Here is a 20,006-nt window from a genome sequence, read left to right as displayed (position 1 = left end):
AGTGTTGCTCAATTAATGTAAAACAAAGTAAATTCAGTATGCAGTAAGACTCAGACTTAAGATTCTTTATAGGCCATTTTTGACCATCAGACAGTTCACCATTTTCCTTTATCGATTAAAAATCACTCTTTGTACATTAGTGAAGGAGAATGAATCCAAAACTATGACTATACCTTTTATCTTGTTTTAAGTGGTTTAGCTGGCCTGCACATTGACCCTTTGTAGTCCGAATGTATCACAAGCCTACCTTTTCCCCACAAGTGGAAGGCTTACTGGCTACAAAGTAGGTTAGAGAGTAACACTTTGTTTTAGTTTGTTGAGTTCTTCTTAGAGTCATTACTGAATGATAAACATTTTACCCTGAAGTACCTTCTTTAGGAAGCTTGATTATACACTAAAGGTTCAATCCTTTTACAAAAATCTGCTGCAAGTTCCTCCTGCTTTATCATTGTCTTCAATCAGAGCTCTCCGCCTTTGAGCTCAATGCCATCCAGAAGGTTTGAGTTTATGTTGAAAACTAAAGCAAGCAAAGAGACCATGTCCTGTGGGAAAACTTCCTAATTGTGATTATTACAGTCTAACTGGCATGAGTCACGTATGTGGTTTAGATTGGTATGTTGGCAGAGGGTGGGAAGAACTTAGTTAAAATTGTGTTTTTTAAATATGAGTGTGTTTAAACCTGGATCTCCTTCAACAGATGTAATCTCAATATGTACTTTATGGAAAACAATCTGGAGTGATGAGGGACTCTCGAGTCTGCAGCATTCAATAGGAAACACCTAGGTGTCCTATCATCACATCTAAAATACTACAACAAGACAGAGGGACACATGTCTGTCTTTGTGTGCAGCAATCTGTATTCTAGCTATCTTGCCTCTGATCGTGCACTCCAAAAGAAGCCCTGAAATAATAAACACCAGAAAAGAAGGACAACAACATAAGGGAAAGGGGGGGGGGCACAGTGGGACGCACACTGGGACCACTTCCAAAGCAGTGAAACATGACTACTTGTGTTTCCCCCACCCTCTCTCTTTCTTTCTCTATCTCTGCATGCACACACACACACACACACACACACACACACACACACACACACACACACACACACACACACACACACACACATACATACACACACACACACACACACACACACACACACACACACACACACACACACACACACACACACATACACACGCACACACACACACACACACACACACACACACACACACACATACACACACACACATACACACACACACACACACACACACACACACACACACACACACACACACACACACACAGTTTTAGCTGCTGCTTCTGTGGCTCCTCTCCAGCCTCCAGACCAGGTTTTAGCTGATCGCCGAAGCGGGGTCTTTGGGAATCAACACCACCAAGCAGTGATGGGTGGCGAGATGTTTTTTTCTTTGCCTGACAAAATGAGAGAAAACAGGGGAAGAAAAGACTTCCCCCACAGCTATCCATCTGGGACTGCAAACTAAACAAGACAAAGAAGAGCCAGTGACCTCACTCGCACTGCACACCTGAACTTTTTAGCTTGCGTGCATATTTTCTATCTCTCTCTTTCTTTCTCAATGGAAATAACAAGCGCATTGGATGATAATAATCAAGGATAGTAATAATCATCAAACTCTTCTCCTTTGTTATCATGGACTGAAAGTGTGCTGTAGATATTGCCCCAGGGGGAATGTGAGTGTGTGACTGCAGAGAAGTGACGCCCTGCCTGCATCCAGATGTTTCATGTTTCCCTGCGCGCTCTTTGGAAAAATATCTGCTCGCGGAGGAAACAGGGGAATCCTAAACACACAGCCATGTCATCAGAATAAGGTTAAGAAAACGATGAATAACATGCCTTTTGCATAAATTGTTTGGATCTTAGACCATTTTTTTCATTGTTTCCGTCTGGAGAATGGAGAGCAGCAAACTGAGGAGGCTCGTGCTGCTGGAGATACATTTACTGTGTGTCTTTGCGCTGTCTGTACAGGGGAACTCCAGTCCAAAACACGAGAATGGTGAGTTTACTGCAGTGTTCGTAGTTTGGTCAACATTTGTATAGGTTTTATTATATTGTTTATTTTTGCTCTAGAGTAGACTTTTGATTTGATATGGAGATTAGACATGTGAACAAGAAATATTTTACTTTGTTGAAAGTAATTAGAGTTAGATAAAGTTGAAGGTTTTCTTCAGCAACATATTCTCAAGTAAGTATTTTATAGTAAGCAATGATTGCGCAGAACAGTTACACATTATTACATATTATGGTATTGAACTATTATTATTATCACTTATACATGATGTGTAAGCAACTTTATTTGTTGTGTTGTAGTCAAGATCATATCAACTCATGATTTTGGGTATAGTTTACCCTAGTTTTCTATTAGCTTTTTGCATGCATAATCCTTATTTGCAAAATGACTATAGCTATAGTAATATTTAGATGCAAGTAATCAGCATTAGTCAAATGTAACTTACCTGAACAAAGCTTCTTCCCACAACTGGGGTACTCAAAATGTATCATATCAACCAAAGCAAAAAAGCTTAGAGAGTTGTTTGTCCTATTGCAATAATTGAGAGGCAGATGGATGTGACTGACTGTAGGCTACCATGCTGGTTTGTTGCTGTTTTGTTTGAGGTCAGTTTGGCAGCCATGTGTAACCAGCAGATGAAAGGTTTCAATCTGATTTAGTCTCAAAAACACTCCCATTCAACACAGCCCAAAAACATGACATTCCTTATTATACAGAGCATGACCTCCTGTTGATGTGTATGATGAATATGAGTATATGTTTGTCACAAGTTTGTGTTTTCTCTTTCCTAGTGATTGACCTACTGGCAGCCCTAAACATGTCCCACCACATGAGCGGTGTGACCAGGCTGCAGAGTCCCGGCAGCGTGATTTACAAATTACGTCCCAGAGCTCCGTACCTGACTCTTCCAGCTGAATATTCCAACTTGTTGTACTCCAACCTTCGGGGTACCATGGGGGTGCATCTGGTGGGGCATCAGGCGCCAGGCTCAACTGCCACTCTTCTTTCTCTCTCCTCTGGATCCTCGCCTGTTTTTCAAGTCATCTCCTCCACCCTCAATCACACACTACATTTGGACTACCGGGCTGGAGGAGGAGCTCGGGGCCTTGTCAGCGTTCAGTTCCCCGGGAGAAACCCCTTCTCCAGGGAGGAGTGGGTGGAGTTGGCTGTGAGCCTGGACACCGATAGACTGGTATTTTTTGTTGACTGCCAAGAAGCTGTGCTTCTACCAATAAAAAGTGAAGAGAGAATCAACCTGGAACTGCCTCAAGATGTTGTTGTCACTCTGGCCAGCACACCAGGAAAGAGAGACAGCAAGTTTAGTGTGAGTTTTGCAAACATGTACATACTCACACACTGACATGTTTGAAGCCACTTGCAGGTCAGCATAATCACAAAAAAGGTTGAAATATGAAAGAAACAGCAACATTACAGTATTTTGAGCTATGTAACTTTATATCCAAAATGTAAGCAATAATTCTGAAAAACGTACATGTTCATATTATATGTTCTGTCTCAATTCAATGAACAATGAAGTATGTGAGAATTTCTATGTTTCTTTATGAATGCAGGGATATATGAAGGCGGCAGAGATTTCAATGAAATCGTATCCAAGGCGACCATGGCTCTGTGACAATGTTACAGGTAAGAAAAGATCAACCAAAACTGTAAATCATTTTCTTTGTTTGGATGGTCAAATATTAGGAAACAACCCTTTCATTGTCAACATTTTACTAGAGATCTTGGATTAATTTCCTTCTTTAAAAAGTATTTATGTTTATGCACACTGTTTGTCTGTACATGGGCATCTATATATTCGAGTAAGTAACAGCGTGCTGAAAAGCAGACACTGCAGAATTTATGCCAGAGGCTGCAGTGTCATCCCTCTCTCATTTCCTATTGCTGCATTCTTTCTCTTTATTACTGGCACAAATCATTCATTATGTTATGAGAAGTCTTGTACTGGGAGACATGTTACATATGTTGTCAGTTTCAGAGTTCTCCTGCCATAAACAGTTATATAAACAATAAAATAACTGATAAAAGTTATGTTACAAAACCTAAAACTCATTACTGGGACTACCATTGTGTATAGGCATTAAATGATATATTGTGGCCCTCAGACAAATAGTCCCATAAAAGTTTGTTTATTGTTTCTCAGTGTGGGTCCTCATCTTGACAGCGTCTTACCAGGATGTGTTTTTTAAGCTCCGAACTTGTTCTTTTATTCATTCAGGATTCTATTCTCCTACTAAACTGATGCTTTTTCCTTCCAGATGAGCTTCCTCCCTCTCAGTCCGCAGACGCCAGTAGCTCAGATTTTCCGACCGACAGCGGTCCAATATTCCAGCAGGCCGCATCCCCCAATAAACCTAAAAGAAGCCGCAGGCCAATAGACCAAACCAGCCATTATCAGCAGGACGTCCAGAGTGACCAGCTGCAGAGAGGTGTGGTGTTCGGGCCCCCGGGATCTCCTCAAGGGGTGAAGTCTGTTTCTCAGGCACAGAAAGATGACAGGCTGAAGAGGCTGGAGAAAAGCATGGAGGAACTGGCTCGTATGCTGGACATGGTCAAAACTGAAGTATGTATTGCACTTAGACTTTCCCTGATACAACATGAATGTCAAGTGATGTACATGACTCTTCTCCTTAGCGTATTGACATATTTTAAATTGTTGTTTTTATTGCATTTAAATTTGTCTATTGTTTTTTACTTGTACTTGTTTTATGGCGTATGAGCTGTGCTGTGTGATTTTTGTATGTTTTGTTTATTTATTTGACTGTACAGCACTTTGGTCTGGAGGTTTTAAAGTGCTTCATAAATAAAGCTGTATTGTATTGTATGTCAAATTACTTGACATGGTATTTTTGTTTTTCTACAGAATGCAAACCTAGAGTCACGCGTACAGTACCTGGAGGGATGTGAGTGTGTGAGGCAGCGATGTGTGTGGGAGGGGCGAGAGGTAGATGATGGCCAGCATTGGCAGATTGACATTAACACTGTGTGTACGTGCACATCTGGAAAGGTCACATGCCGAGCCAACATCAAAGGTAAAAATGACTCAGCGTTTTCCAGTTCTCTTTATCTCTCTCCTCTGCTCAATTTGTTTAACTTTTTATCACAGATACTCTTTCAACAACCTTACACCAGCACACATTCCTCTGGTGCAAACTAGCTAGTTTGAAGAAGGCCATCCCTCTCCCAGACCCTTGTCTGTCTCACTCCTGTCAAAAGGGAGACGTGTGTTTTTTCTTGACCTCTGACCCCACTGGGTTTCACTGCTACTATCCCAGAACCAGTGTGTCTGAGACTGCAGAGTCAGGTAGTAGTTTTAGAGTTCCTTGTTGTTGTATGGTTATACCATTGTGATCAGCTCCCTGATGGGTGCTATTAAGGTAAATGTGTGCAACTGCCTGCTTTAATGGAGTGATAATAACATGAAGGAGTTTAGATAATGTCGGTCTGTCTCTCTTGGCCTGTCTTATGGTGCCCATATTCACCATCAATGTACAACACGTGTCCAAAAAGCCCTCTGACCCCTCTCTCACCCTCCTCAAGTACACTCTCTGTCACTGTCTTTGCCTTCTCATTCATCTTCCCCTTAATTGTTTCTGCATGTAGGCCAGAAGACTCCAATGGCACTCAGTTGATGCACACTTTCCGACTCCCACTCCCACTCCCACACACACATGCACACACACACTTTGATCTTATGCATGCTTGGCTCACTAGAGGAATTGCCTGATGGCTGCTGGCACAGTAGGAAGCCTCACAAGCCTCTCTCAAACTCTGTGATTATTGCCCTCTCTCACACACAAACACATTGTCTCTGTCTTTGGAGGGTTGTCATTAAAATAATTATCTTCTAAAATGTCCATGCTAAGCAATAATATTTAATGAGCTCCCTAAAAGCCTTTGATGAAAGAAAATAGCTATGTTGCTCCTCAGTGTTTGGTATTTGCTATATTGTATACAACTTAATTTTTCATAAAAATAACTTCAACAGCCACAGAATGGGAAAGTTATGATCCATTTCTCCAACCGTAAATCTCTTCCAGAGTTAATAGACTTGCTGGTTGTAGTCTTTTTAACTGCTGAAAGGCTGCAGGCAATTGTGGTTATAGTTACGGCCCATAAAATATAGTGTGTGCAAGAGCGAGCACATGTACATTACATCGGAACCACGTTGTACTGTCATCACTGGAAAGAGAGCAGAGCCAGATGTTTCCAAGTGACCGAGAACAGAGTAAAGTCAAAGACAATTTGTATTGACAAACAAAGAGGGACCACCTGTGACTTCCACATTCTTGTTTTATTATTAAACTATCAGGTTGCACTCTATATAACTTCTGTGTCCTCTTCAGACTGTGAGCCGGATGGTACAGTTCATAATGTGTCCTACAGTAAAGATGGGTGTCAGACTTGTACGTGTAAGGTGAGTGTATCCATTTTCACACATGTTGGGAACCTAAACAACTACTCTGTTCTTCACCTGTTCATCATGTTGTCTCTCCTCTGTGTCACCTCATTGCCAACAGGGAGGTGATAAGGAATGCTTTCCTGAACACTGCCCTTCACTGGATTGCACACACAAAGAGACGGTACCAGGACACTGCTGCCAGCGGTGCAGAGGTAAGGACACAGCAATAATAAACATCTGTACACAACAATGTTTATAAATAAAAAGCAATCTATCACAAAATATTAAATGTGCCCTCGTTCATGAAATTCAATTTTCCAAACACTTAACTGGGTTGTTTGAAAATGACATTTGTCCAACTGTCTCACAAAGGTTGATATGGGCTGATCATAAAACATATATTATGACAGCACTTTGTTAATTTCGCATTTGTTGCAACACAAAACCATTACTACTCGGACTCCTCTTTTATAATGCAATGTGTTGACAGTTTAATAGTGACAATAAAGATCTCGTCCAGACAGCGGTGGGTGCAAATGTGCTTCCAGAGGGGGGGAGGGTTATATTACTCGATTTGTCAAAGCTGACAGATTTATTTGCAATTTGTTTTAGATGCACGAAAAGATTGGTCTTTCAGAAAAACAAATTTGTATTTATTACCTTTGCAGGCTGCATCCATTCTGGTGTCCAGTATGATCATGGAGCCACGTGGAGGCCGGTAGCCGATCCCTGTGATGTCTGCCTCTGTCGGGTGGGTCCCATTCTGACTGACTGTAGCCTCCCATCTTTTCTGACATCTTCATCTGTGTTGACATCTTCCTCTCTTTTCACCAGGAGGGTCACGTTCGCTGTGAGACTGAGCGGTGTAACACCCCATGTAAAAACCCAGCTGCTCCCCCGCCCAATACCTGCTGTCCAGATTGTCAAGGCGTGTTCCTTCGCTTCACTATAGCAGTGTTGTGCGTCTTCAGTAAACTGCAGAGACACAATGTTTGATTGTGTGAGTGTGTGTGTGTGTGTGTGTGTGTGTGTGTGTGTGTGTGTGTGTGTGTGTGTGTGTGTGTGTGTGTGTGTGTGTGTGTGTGTGTGTGTGTGTGTGTGTGTGTGTGTGTGTGTGTGTGTGTGTGTGTGTGTGTGTGTGTGTGTGTGTGTGTGTGTGTTTTGTAGGCTGCGGTGTGAACAGTCATGACTTTCCTAACGGAGCTGTGATCCCTACTGCAGACCGTTGCCAAGAGTGCACATGTGTGGTATGTCGTTTATCCCATTATCCATAATTAACTTCAATATTTTTGGTTGATTAATCAGGTTTATCCTCATATTACCTTTCTCCTCCAGAATGGAAATGTGGCTTGTTCCCCACGTCCCTGTCCTGCTTTATCTTGTCGAAACCCTGTACAACGCTCTGGAGACTGTTGCCCACGGTAACCAACCTGCCTAATTTTTTTAAAGCCTGCATCAAACCACCTTATTCGCTGCCTCTTTTCAAAATAGCTAAAACATTAACCCAGGTTTTAAATATGTATGTTGGGTGTATGTGACCTGTAGGTGTGAGCAGTGTGAGTATGAGTCCTTGGTCTATGTGGATGGACAGAAGTTCCCCTCCAGGAGAGACCCCTGCCTCCAATGCCGTTGCTCTGTGGGTTCAGTTGGAGATTTCCATTTGTTTTTCATTTCATGTATGTTCATGTGACTGTACTGATGATGTGTTTGCAAGGTTTCGTGACCCAGAGGTTTAAAGACAACCTATCAAAGCCTATTGCACCTTCAGAAATGAATGTGATAACCTTAACAAATGGTATAAAGTGTGAGAATCAGGCTATTTTTTAAGCCGGTAAATGACACAGATGCTGATATATCTGCAATTAACTATTGTGGACTCATATTGAGGCAGATTTATCATTGAGCTGTGTAATCAGGCCACTGACTGTTAATATGTTCTATCTGAATGACACATTTAATCCCTTCTCTTATTTACCTGTTAGGCAGGTGAAGTCTCTTGTGAGCGCATGGATTCATCATGCCCCACGCTACACTGCAGCCATCCAGCTAAGCACAAAGGAGAGTGTTGTCCCACATGTGATGGTCAGAAATTCTTCATGTTTGTCAAATTTGTTTTGCCTATTGAATGCTGTGTTCCAATTTGAATATTGCTGTTCAAACTCAAGCAAACATAACTAGAGTTTGTTTCCATAGAATGTGAGTATGACAGGAGGGAGTATGCTGATGGAAAAGTGTTCATCCCTGCTGGAAGTGGACCCTGCCTTCAGTGCAGGTGTAAGGCAAGTCTGAGTGGTGTATGCAGGAAGACGGTTGTAAAACTTTGAGGATTTTTGTCCAAAACTTTTCAGTTTAATTTCTGTATTATTGTTTTTCACAAAAATAGATGTTTCTACTTCATGTCTCAAAACATTACAATTTGTTTCACTATCTTTTGGATATTGGAGCTTAATATAATTCTATATTATTAACGTGATAGCTTTTATGGTTCTCAATGCTCATATAAACTGAATTGATAATGCAGTCATAATGTTTTTATGTTTCTGTTATAGGGTGGGAATGTCATTTGCCGAGAAGAAAAGTGCCCTCCTGTCCAGTGCTCCAACCCCATTATAGACCCACATCTCTGCTGTCCAATATGCAAAGGTAATAATGCACGCATATGAATACATATGAAATAATTTAAATAGTTGCCAATTGTTTGTATGTCGACTGCCTAATTGTGCAGCTCTATAATACATACAACTTCTCTTTTCTCCCTGTAGCGTGTGTGTTGGAGGGAGTGGAATATGAGGAAGGCTCTAAATGGCAACCTGAAGGTCCATGTTCCAGCTGCAGCTGTGTGAATGGAGAGAGGAGGTGTACGCACACACAATGCCCCTCTACCGAGTGCCTGCATCCCAGCAAGATCCCAGGTAAGAGCGAGTGTGTCTGAGCTTTGCTTTTACGCAGGTGACCGTGTGACATCGGGACACTGTCTCTTTTATCTCCCTAGGCTCATGCTGTGCAGTATGTGAAAGCTGTACCTACAATCATCGCATCTATAGCAACGGACAGAGGTTTACCACCCCTGACCACCCCTGCCACATCTGCACATGTCAGGTGAGCAAGTCTCCATTCACATTTTACCCTCTATTGTACCTTTCATTGTTTACAGTGATGTGTTCAAATCTCCATTTGCATGTCTTTGAGAATGTATGGTTCCCAAAGTCAGAACTGAATTGTGAAATCAATCTTTTAGATCTTATGCAGCTACCGCGTGGAATAAATAACAAACCAATCTTAAGATTCAACATTTTTTTAACGAGTTTAAAGCTTAAGTGTCTTTTTCTCTTCCTCAGCATGGCAGTGTAGAGTGTGAGAGAAGACCTTGTCCCCCACTCAACTGTTCCAACTCATACACACCACATGGAGAGTGCTGCCCTAAATGTCCAGGTGCTCAAACTCAGACACAGATATCATGAATCAAGTAGCACACAGTGTGTGAATTATATTATACCGTCAGTCCTCTAGATATAATGCCTATGTGTTTAAATCTTTCCCAGATTGCTCCTTTGAAAACCGCATATTTGTAGATGGAGAGGCTTTTCCTAACCCTGTGAGTGTGTGTGAGGAGTGTAAATGTGTGAGCGGCCAGATTGACTGCCACCAGGCACAATGCCCTCATCCTCACTGTAACGCGCCTCTGTCTGGAACATGCTGTCAGAATAACTGCAATGGTGAGGAAACATGAATTTTCTATCAGGAATACAAATACATTTAACGAATGAAAACGTACTCTACATTCATCTACATTAGGCTGCAGCTACGCTGGAAAAGAGTATCCCAATGGACAGGAGTTTCCCCATCCTACTGACTCATGCAGGACGTGCAGCTGCATAGTAAGAAAACCATGATGACTTACCATTCCTATGGTCTTCTTGAAAACATTTTTTAATTGAATATGTGTTGTGTTTGTTGAAGAATGGGAATGTCCAGTGTCTGATGAAGAGGTGTCCTCTGCTGTCGTGCTCAAACCCAAATGTGCTCCCAGGAGACTGCTGCCCCCAGTGTCCTGGTAAGGAAGTTCAAGAAGCTCATTTAGTGCCCGATCGCCTCTATTTGCATCAAAAAAGGCACTCTCTTTAGCTACGATCACACTGGAGGAAATAGTGTCCCAATTCTTCTGTGTGCATTTTGACTAAGATCTGTTTTTTCACAACAGCACAAATTATCTTTTTGATTCTGATTTTGTCACTTTTATAAGTGGTCCTAGAAACAGGTCTGATCCACCTTTTTGCTTCATTTTATTGATCAGACATTTTTTTTTCTTTATATAAAGAGATTGCTTCATCCGATCCTTATTTGGAAAAAAGAGAATAGCTTAACGGAGATCATCACAAAAATCCTTAATGCATCATTTTAAACGTATTTCCCGTTAAGGATTTAGACTTTAAAGGTTGACCTTTCACACAAACTCTATTCCTCCTTATTTAATTGGCCAGTAAATCCTTCTGCAAAATGTACATTTCTTAGATTGTCTGCTGTTGGTTTTATTTCTTGGTGAACACAACATAAATAAACATGACTGATGTAAAGCCAAGTCATACAGTTGATTCTTTCCACTGATATTCCTTCAGCTCCTCCATTGGACTGTTTGTATGAACAACAATCATACAGACACACTGAGCGTTTCTACCACCCGACTGACAGCTGTCAATCATGTGCCTGCACCAATGGGGCGGTTCACTGTCAGCGCAAGACCTGCGTCTTTGCTCCATGTTCTCACCCCATCACACAGCAGTGCTGCCGGACCTGTGAAGGTACAGATGCTTAAGTCCTTCCAAGATTAAGATACTGTAACATAACGTTTTTAAGTTTGGATCAAGAACATAATATCTATTGCAACAAAAAACCTCAGACATAACTGTTCAGTCACAAAATAAACTGTACTGATGATCATTTTATCATGTTTCAATATGTTCCACTTTGCTTGCAGGCTGCCTATTTGAGAGTCGAGAGCGAGCTAATGGGGAGTCGTGGGATGATGCATCAGACCCATGTAAAGTATGTGTCTGCCGTGAGGGCTCTGTCCGCTGTGAGAGGAAGCGATGTCCCCCGTCCAACTGTAACCACTCCGTCCAGAGACAGTGCTGCATGTCCTGTGAGGGTGAGTGAATATCCCAGTTACTGAAAATCATCCGCAGACATTTCCCATGGTTTTCTCAAAGATATCTAAACTCCAGTTTTCTACTTGCAGGCTGCATGTTTCGTGGAAAAGAGTACCATGATGGCACTGAGTTTGCTGATGACAAAGACCCCTGTGGTGTGTGTTACTGTTACGGAGGCGACGTCGTCTGCACTAAGACCCCCTGTTATGGAGAGTGCAGCCACCCTTACAAACCACCCGGACAATGCTGTGGAGAATGTGAACGTATGTTGAGTCAGCATCAAACTCCTTGTTTAAAGGAAAGCTTTTCCCATTTTGTAAATCAACCACTCCAGCAATGTTTTCTTGAATCCTTAAATACAACTTTATTTTCTTGTGTGCTGCCACAGTCAATGAGGAAACCAAAATGGAGCAATGTCTTGGTGAATTTAAGTATACGGGACAGTGTTTAACAGCAAAACTATATCAAAACAACTTGTCTGTCAATATCCAGTTGTATGCTTACTAATTCACTTCTTGCTAAATCTTACTTTTAACACTTCTGCATTAACAATCATGCATTTTTCTTGTCTGTGGTAGTCCGGCCGAGTGGCGAAAATGCATTCGTTTGTCAAGTAGTAAGAAAACAACAGAATAAATGGGACTTGGATTACACTGAATCATTTTTGATATAGCTTTACTGTTGTTAAACTCAGTCCATATGTAAGGACTCTTTGTTCACAGTTGAGGCATGCAAGATAAACAACATTTAAGAATTTAAAGTAACATGGGGTGTATAAAGATATGCAAATGATGATTGTGTGGTTCAGGTACTGCTCAAATGTCTTGATTCTAATCAACACTGACAGTAATACAAAATAAATCAAATTAAACCTGTCTTTGTTTGATAGGCTGTTCCTATAATGGTGCAGTCCTTGCAACTGGTCAGTCAATCCCTGACCCAGGAAACATCTGCTCTGAATGTACCTGCCAGGTAGCTTCAACACACACACACACACACACACACACACACACACACACACACACACACACACACACACACACACACACACACACACACACACACACACACACACACACACACACACATACAATCACACTCATTCATGTACACATTCCTGCTGGTTTATCTCTTTGGGCAATGTGTCATGCTTATCCTCCTACAGAGCGGTTCAGTGCGATGCATGAAGAAGTCGTGTCCAGCAGCCCCCTGTCGTCACCCCGTCACTAACCCATGTGGCTGCCCTGTCTGTGATGGTAACCAGCTTACAACATATTACAGTTGGTGACATGAGGAGTAAGTCAATAATCAATGTTTGACTCTGTGTGTAGGTTGTCAGTTCCAGGGTTTGACTTATGTTGACGGGCAGATCCTTCCAGGAGGAGAGGGAGGATGCCAGGACTGCACATGCTCAGTGAGATGGGAGAAGGGCTTTGTTAATTTTGGGGGGTCATTACAGCTGCTGTACCTCTCATCTTTCTTTTCCACAGAGAGGTGAAGTTGGGTGTACTCAGAGAAGATGCCCTGCCATCTCATGCTCACACCCAGCTCTGGATGGCTGTGCATGTGGAGTGTGTGATGGATGTAACTTTAATGGTCGAGGCTGTTTCAATGGAGAAAGATTCCCACATCCTTCAGATCACTGCCAGCTCTGCTCCTGTCTGGTACTACTAACATACTCATTGTTAAAACCTGACAAAAATACAATTATAAGATAATCCAAACAAGAAGGGTGGTTTGGTTGTGGAGCATTCCTTTATTCCCATCGCACTGACCCTGTGGAAAGCACTTTTGTGTTTTGCATATGGAGTATTAATAAACCTAGCTACCACTCCATCATGTATTTATCTTCAGTTGTACGTCAGGAATATGACTTAACATGTAAAGGACATTTTATCAACCTCAATTTGGTGCGTGTGTTTCTTTGTATAGAACGGCGGTGTGGTGTGCTCACATGTGTCTTGTCCGAGTGTTTCCTGTGTGCGCCCAGTGACCCGGTCTGGGGAGTGCTGCCCTGTCTGCACAGGCCTTTGTCTTCATCGGGGGAAAGAGTATCAGTCCGGCTCCTCTTTCACCTCGCCCTCTGATCCCTGTTCATCATGCTCCTGTCTGGTCTGTCTAACATGCATTTTTTTCGGAAATAAACTATATGATTAATTCCATCCCTCCTGTTTTTCAGTTTTTACAACTTTTAGTTATTTCTCTTTTTCCCATCCGTTGATTAGAATGAGGTGGTGAACTGTAAGAAGAGACCTTGTCCGCTCCGGTGCTCCCACCCGGTCCCTTCAGAGACCTGCTGCCCAGTCTGTGACTCCTGTCTGTATGAGGGGGGGGTCCACTCTCACAGCCACACCTTCACGGCTCCCTCCAACCCCTGCCAGCGCTGCACTTGCGTCCGAGGCACCGTCACCTGTGTGGCCCTGGTCTGCCCGCCTACACCCTGCGTCCGACCAGTTACCAAGCCAGGACAGTGCTGTCCTGAGTGCACAGGTATTATAAGTCCTGTAATAACTTAACTTAATGTGCAGATGTGCTTAATGTGTTTTACTATTTATCCAAAATTCACCCACTTTTTTTCAACCGGACACACTTATGCACACATAAAAACATAAGACAACAAACCATATCCCTCTCTAAACAACATATTCTTCTAATTTTTTCTACATCTCTGTCTCTGTCTCGTGACTCTCTCAGTTTGTATTCTTGATGGGCAGGAGTTCACTGACGGGCAAACATGGACCCTGAGGTCAAACCACTGCTCCACCTGCTCCTGCCAGGTCTGACTCCTCCAATTCTGTATTTTTTCGTCACGTTTGCACTTTCCTGATGTTTAATTTTTAATCAATGTGAGTCCTGCAGGCAGGTGAGGTGAAGTGTGCGTCTCCTGAGTGTCCAAAGCTGCCTTGTATGCATCTGATTACTGATCCAGGAGCCTGCTGTCCTCGCTGTAGAGGTAAATATATTTCTTAAAATAATAATCACAGAGAGAAATAGTACTGTTAGTGTTAAGTGAGTACATTTTTCTTTCCAGGTTGTATGTATGGAGGAGAGGAGCATACGGAGGGCAGCAGCTGGTTTGCAGACTCCACTCCCTGCATGACGTGCATGTGTGTGGACGGGGTAACCACCTGCTCTGAAGTCCGCTGTCTTTCTCCCTGCATCAACTTCATCAGCGTACCCGGGGAGTGCTGCCCTGTGTGTGCTGGTAATACAAACTAAAGATCTAACACACAAAGGCTACATGTTTCAAATTAGAATATTATTTTGTTTTGATGCTTGGTGATATCAAATGATTGTTGATTTATTTAATAGACTGTGTATTTGAGGGCAGAGTGTACGGCCCAGGTGACAGTTTCCATCCAGCCGATGACCCCTGCCAGATCTGCACATGTGAGGTACGATGGACTGGAAACTGATTGGGAACTTTTTTTGTGTTAAACTTAGTCATTATATTTATTAATGTAAATAAATGATAAATCATTAGAAAATAGTGAAAAAATGCCAGCAAAGGTTCCCAGACCTCAATGTTTCGAAACCCAAAGATTTTCTATTCCAACAAAACATAAAATCTGTGGATATTTACATTTGAAACTTGAACCACATAATAGTTCCTCTTTTTTGTATTTGTATAGATGACTTAAATGATTAATTAAGTGTCCAACTTGTCTCAAATTCTTGTTCTGTCAATCAATGTATAGATCTTTTTGATAATAAAGGTAAAAGCAGTAGTAATAGAGATAGCTATGGGAGATCCACAGGTTATAGTGGTTGTAGTTGTTGACAGTAATATAATTATTAGTGGTAGTTTTAATCCAACCTACTGTATGTGTGTGTCCCAGGTGATGCCGGATGGAGAACAGCACCTGAAGTGTTACCGAAAGCAGTGTCCCAGTCTGGTCGACTGTGCCAAGAGCAACATCTTGTTCTCTGGACCTGACTCCTGCTGTCCTGTCTGTGCACGTCAGTACTAAACCGCCTTTTTATTAACTGAGTATAATCTGCATTATCACTGAGCTTTGGAACATGTGTGTGTTTGTTTAGAGCCTCTCAGTAACTGCACTTCAGCACTGATTGGCAACGAGGTCTCTGCGACGGATGATCCTTGTTTTACGTGCCAGTGCCAGGTACTGCTGCAAAAACACTTAGCATGCTGTTGTGAATACAGTTTGTCAGTAATAAGATGCATAAAGTGATTTATGACTCAATTAGCAGCAAAGGAAGAGAATGACACTGACACAGCTTGTTATTGCCTTTAATGAAAACATGTATAGCAGACACAATTTAGCTGTAGAAATATCTTATCAAGCTAGAATCATCTGTAGGAAATCAAGTACAATTTCATATTTTTGCCATTTCCTTTGCTTCAAAATGATAGGAAGTTAGTTTGACGTCTCTGTACCTTGAGATCTAAGTTGTTGGGAATCATTTAACTACAGTCAACATACCATGTGATTCTGTGCAGTGATACTGTGTCTGTGATTTAGGACTTGACATGGACCTGCTTACACCAAAACTGCCCCCCCGTCACCTGCCCTTTAAATGAACAGTTTAATTCACCGGACTCATGCTGCCCTGTGTGTAGAGGTGAGATATTGCCATCTTTACATTCCCTATTGTCTGCTTGCCTTGCCTTTAAAAATCAATGTAATTGTTATTAGCATTAAAACATTCAATATTGTGATGCTTATCCTGTGTTTCATACAGATTGTGTGATTGAGGGTCAGAACAGAAGCGTGGCCAACGGCAGCAGCTGGACAGACAGCGATGACGACTGCGTCACATGTACCTGTACCGTGAGTCGCACAGAAATACTTGCAATGTTTTCACTAATGATTGTTACATTTAAACCTTTCAAAAATATTTAGTTTGTTAAATATATGGCAAATCTAACACAGTTTTAAGTTTTGAATTAGAACTGAAATCCAATAAACAGAGGTGTGTCCTACTTGTCTAGTGTTGTAAAAGAATGCTGCATTGATTTGGAGGTCACATGACATGGCAGTTACTTCAGGAGTATATTGTATCTATTCAGACCATGTACTTCTAAAAACGAATCCGTTCTTCCTGTGTTTCATCCTCAGTTGGGCTATATTGAGTGCAGCATTGAAGAGTGTTTACTTGAATTTTGCCTGAATAACCAGAAGAAAGTGAAGATTCCCGGCAAATGCTGCTATGAATGCCAAGGTATCCCAGCCAGCCATTACAGTGGACTCAAAAAACTGTACTGTTCTGTTAAGTTTATATTATATGTGTTTGTTTGTGTTTGTGTGGTGTAGACTCAGGGGCATCGTGTTTGTACCAGGGAACAGTGTATCAAGCTAGCGAACAGTGGGAGGTGGATGAGTGCACCGGCTGTACGTGTATGTCTGGAGAAGTACACTGTCACAGTGAACGCTGCCCTCCCCTCACCTGTGCAACAGTCAGTACAACAAACAAACACACAAGTCCTCATAATCTGAAATGTTGCCGTAATGCCTCACTATTCTGAGTCTGTGTGTGTGTGTGTGTTTGCCCTCAGGATGAGATGCCAGCCATTGTCCCAGGTTTGTGCTGTCCTCACTGCCTTCCTCGTCCTGCCACCTGCATTGCCTTCGGAGACCCTCATTATCGCACCTTTGATGGCCGCATGCTGCACTTCCAGGGAGCTTGCACATACATCCTGGCCCAGGACTGTGAAGGAGGAGACTTCAGGTGATGGGTCACCAGTTGTTATTTATGGGAGTAAACAGGTTCAGCCATATACTTCTCTATTTGTCGACCCGCTAAAAAATTATTTTAATGAAATTATCTGTTTGATCTGATTCTTGTTTGATCAGTATTCATGCCACTAACGATGATCGTGGGCGTAAAGGAGTGTCCTGGACCAAAGAGGTGACTGTGTTTATCGGAGACGTCACAGTGCAGCTACTCCAGGACTGGCTTGTGAAGGTTTGTGTGTACAGTTACTGCAAATGAACAACAGTTATGTTGGTGTTGTCGATCCACTCAGCCATTTTTTAATCTTCAGGTGAATGGTGAGGTCGTGCCTTTGCCCTTCCTTAGAGAACCATACATCTATGTAGAACGACAAAGCAACATCATCTTACTCAACACTAACATCGGCCTGAAGGTACAGTATTTTTATTTCATCTTTTGTCTTTTGTATAACATGATTGGAGACCGTTTGTTTCCCAAGTTTGTCACACAGTTACGCCTGCTGGTCCTCCTTTAGGTTCTGTGGAGTGGCCGCTCACATCTGGAAGTGAGTGTGCCTGGATCCTATAAGGGCCACACGTGTGGCCTGTGTGGAAACTTCAACAACTACTACCAGGATGACCTCCGCATGCCTAGTGGACGAATCAGCCTATCAGAGTCCGACTTTGGCAACAGCTGGAGGGTAAAATAAAAACAAAGAGAGACCCGGAATAAAAATTAATTGTCAAGCCTTTTATCTGCTACTGAAGTTTGTCATTTTTAGGTCAAAAATAGTAGCCACTCCCTCTCTTCCTGTCGCCCCGGTGAGGATGTGGACCCCTGTAAAGAAGCAGGCTACCAGGCCAAGAAGGGGGCTAACGCTCGCTGCAAGGTGCTGAAGTCTGCAGTCTTTAAGCCGTGCCATCGTGTGGTGCCTCCTGAGCCGTGGTACGGAGCCTGTGTGTACGACCTCTGTGCCTGCGGGGCCAACACTGAGGAGTGTCTGTGTGACACACTGGAGGCCTACGCTAGTCAGTGCAGAGAGGCCGGAGTCACCCTGCAATGGAGGGGCCCATCTCTGTGTGGTGAGGAAAAGAAAGACTTAAGATCCTGATGACACGATTTCTTAATCAGAAACTGTATGTGGGTAATCATTTGTGTGACAGTGAGCAGTTAATGGAGTTTTCATATATGAGTCATATTTGTATCATTGCATGTGTGAAAGAGGGTTATGCAAGTAGGAAGATAATTCTGTCCTGACTTTTTGAACAAATAATGTTATCATGAAACACATTATATTTCAAACCAAGTTTCAGGGTCTTTAAACACTTATTGTGTAAACAATGGGGTGATAAGTACAAATGTTACTGAACCACTATGCAAAATTAACAAATTATAACTGTAGGCACCTGCCATTAAATAATATTCATTATAACTGATCATTTATTTTTATAATCTCAAAACACACTCTGTGACTAATGCTCTGCTTTTGTTCATAATCTCAAAAGTCCACCTGCTCTTGTTGTACAATGCTCAATCACAATTTACAGTGCAAGTAACAAGTCCTTCACATCAATTGAGCCTCTAATAAAACTACCTGGCAGTTGCACACATCACCCTTGAAGCCTTCACAGTGTCTCACATTGTTTTTCCCTGTCACTGTCTTCCACAGCTGTGGGCTGTCCAGTGGAGAGGGGTTTTGTGTTTGACGAGTGCGGACCCCCCTGTCCTGTAACCTGCTTTAACGCTGACGTGCCTCTCGGGGTGATAGAGAGCCACTGCTTCAAGCCCTGTGTGCCGGGCTGCCAGTGTCCTGCTGGTCTGGTTCTACACAATAACCACTGCATACAGCCAGAAAAGTGCCCCAAGATCATTCATGATAAAGCCCTATAATTCTTTGAACTGCTCACTATCAAATGGACACATACACACACATGCACTGCCACCTCTAACAATCTTCAATCCAAAGAAAGGACATCAGAAGCCTCTGTTACTGTATACTGAATTTTAAAATGGAAAACAGATGAACCTCCATGACCTGTGGATTTAAAATAGGTAAACCACTGCATTTTTGTGTTTTTTAATCCACTTTGTCATCTTGTTACATGTAGCACTGAATATTTATACTACACAAGGGTTTTTATGTTTTAATTTCACATTATTAATAATATGAATCTGTTCTGTTTTATACATGATTTTGTCCAAAGCCTTTCGATTATTTCAACAGTATTATTTACTACCAAAAGTTGTTTACTGTACGTGCTTATTTCAGCACGGTGCGTTGTCTGACTGTTCATGCAGTAATCCTCATACTCTCAGGTACTCTTTTTGTCACTTTTCTTTGTACGAATAAACGAAAACTTCACAATATTTGTGCTAACGAATTTCTTCTTAAACTGATTTCCTATGAGGTTTCCTCGAATTAAATATGTGATTTTTCCAATTACAAAAGAGGTAAAAGTGTTGAAATGTAACATTTCTAATGAAATAACAGGTTTGCTTAATTTGCAAAGATGTGAAGTCAAAGTTCAACTCATATGGAGAATAATGTTTCAAATAATAAATGAATAAGGGATGATTATAGACTAGGATTTAATTGGCACTTCTTTAATCTATATTCCTCTCAGTGAACAACTGCTTATAAGATCAACTAATGTAATTCCTGTTGTTATAATACCAATACCAATGACATGTTGCTTACTAATGACA

At 41.9% G+C, this 20,006-nt stretch overlaps 1 protein-coding gene across 1 annotated transcript; it reads left to right on the top strand.

The window, feature by feature from the left end:
- Window positions 1–1,188: 1,188 nt before the first annotated feature.
- On the top strand, window positions 1,189–19,667 carry kcp (kielin cysteine rich BMP regulator). Its single transcript, XM_079684696.1, has 46 exons — window positions 1,189–2,042; window positions 2,849–3,381; window positions 3,629–3,701; window positions 4,334–4,638; window positions 4,939–5,107; window positions 6,422–6,492; window positions 6,596–6,689; window positions 7,146–7,228; window positions 7,312–7,405; window positions 7,645–7,724; window positions 7,813–7,898; window positions 8,023–8,113; window positions 8,460–8,559; window positions 8,671–8,756; window positions 9,027–9,120; window positions 9,240–9,389; window positions 9,470–9,576; window positions 9,816–9,909; window positions 10,020–10,193; window positions 10,273–10,355; window positions 10,438–10,531; window positions 11,094–11,276; window positions 11,453–11,623; window positions 11,714–11,887; window positions 12,514–12,596; window positions 12,790–12,880; window positions 12,956–13,038; window positions 13,115–13,288; window positions 13,557–13,736; window positions 13,850–14,114; window positions 14,319–14,401; window positions 14,484–14,577; window positions 14,656–14,829; window positions 14,937–15,019; window positions 15,464–15,584; window positions 15,666–15,748; window positions 16,109–16,208; window positions 16,329–16,417; window positions 16,706–16,808; window positions 16,901–17,043; window positions 17,143–17,315; window positions 17,441–17,552; window positions 17,632–17,733; window positions 17,836–18,000; window positions 18,082–18,382; window positions 18,970–19,667. The coding sequence occupies exons 1-46, from the start codon at window positions 1,940–1,942 to the stop codon at window positions 19,188–19,190; spliced, it is 6,315 nt and encodes a 2,104-aa protein (XP_079540822.1). The 5' UTR covers window positions 1,189–1,939; the 3' UTR covers window positions 19,191–19,667.
- Window positions 19,668–20,006: the final 339 nt, after the last annotated feature.

The sequence above is a fragment of the Notothenia rossii genome (genome assembly GCF_949606895.1).
Source record: "Notothenia rossii genome assembly, chromosome: 5".
NCBI lineage: Eukaryota > Metazoa > Chordata > Actinopteri > Perciformes > Nototheniidae > Notothenia > Notothenia rossii.
Note: the sequence above shows the minus strand (reverse complement) of the source record. Positions and strands in the feature narration are given on the sequence as shown.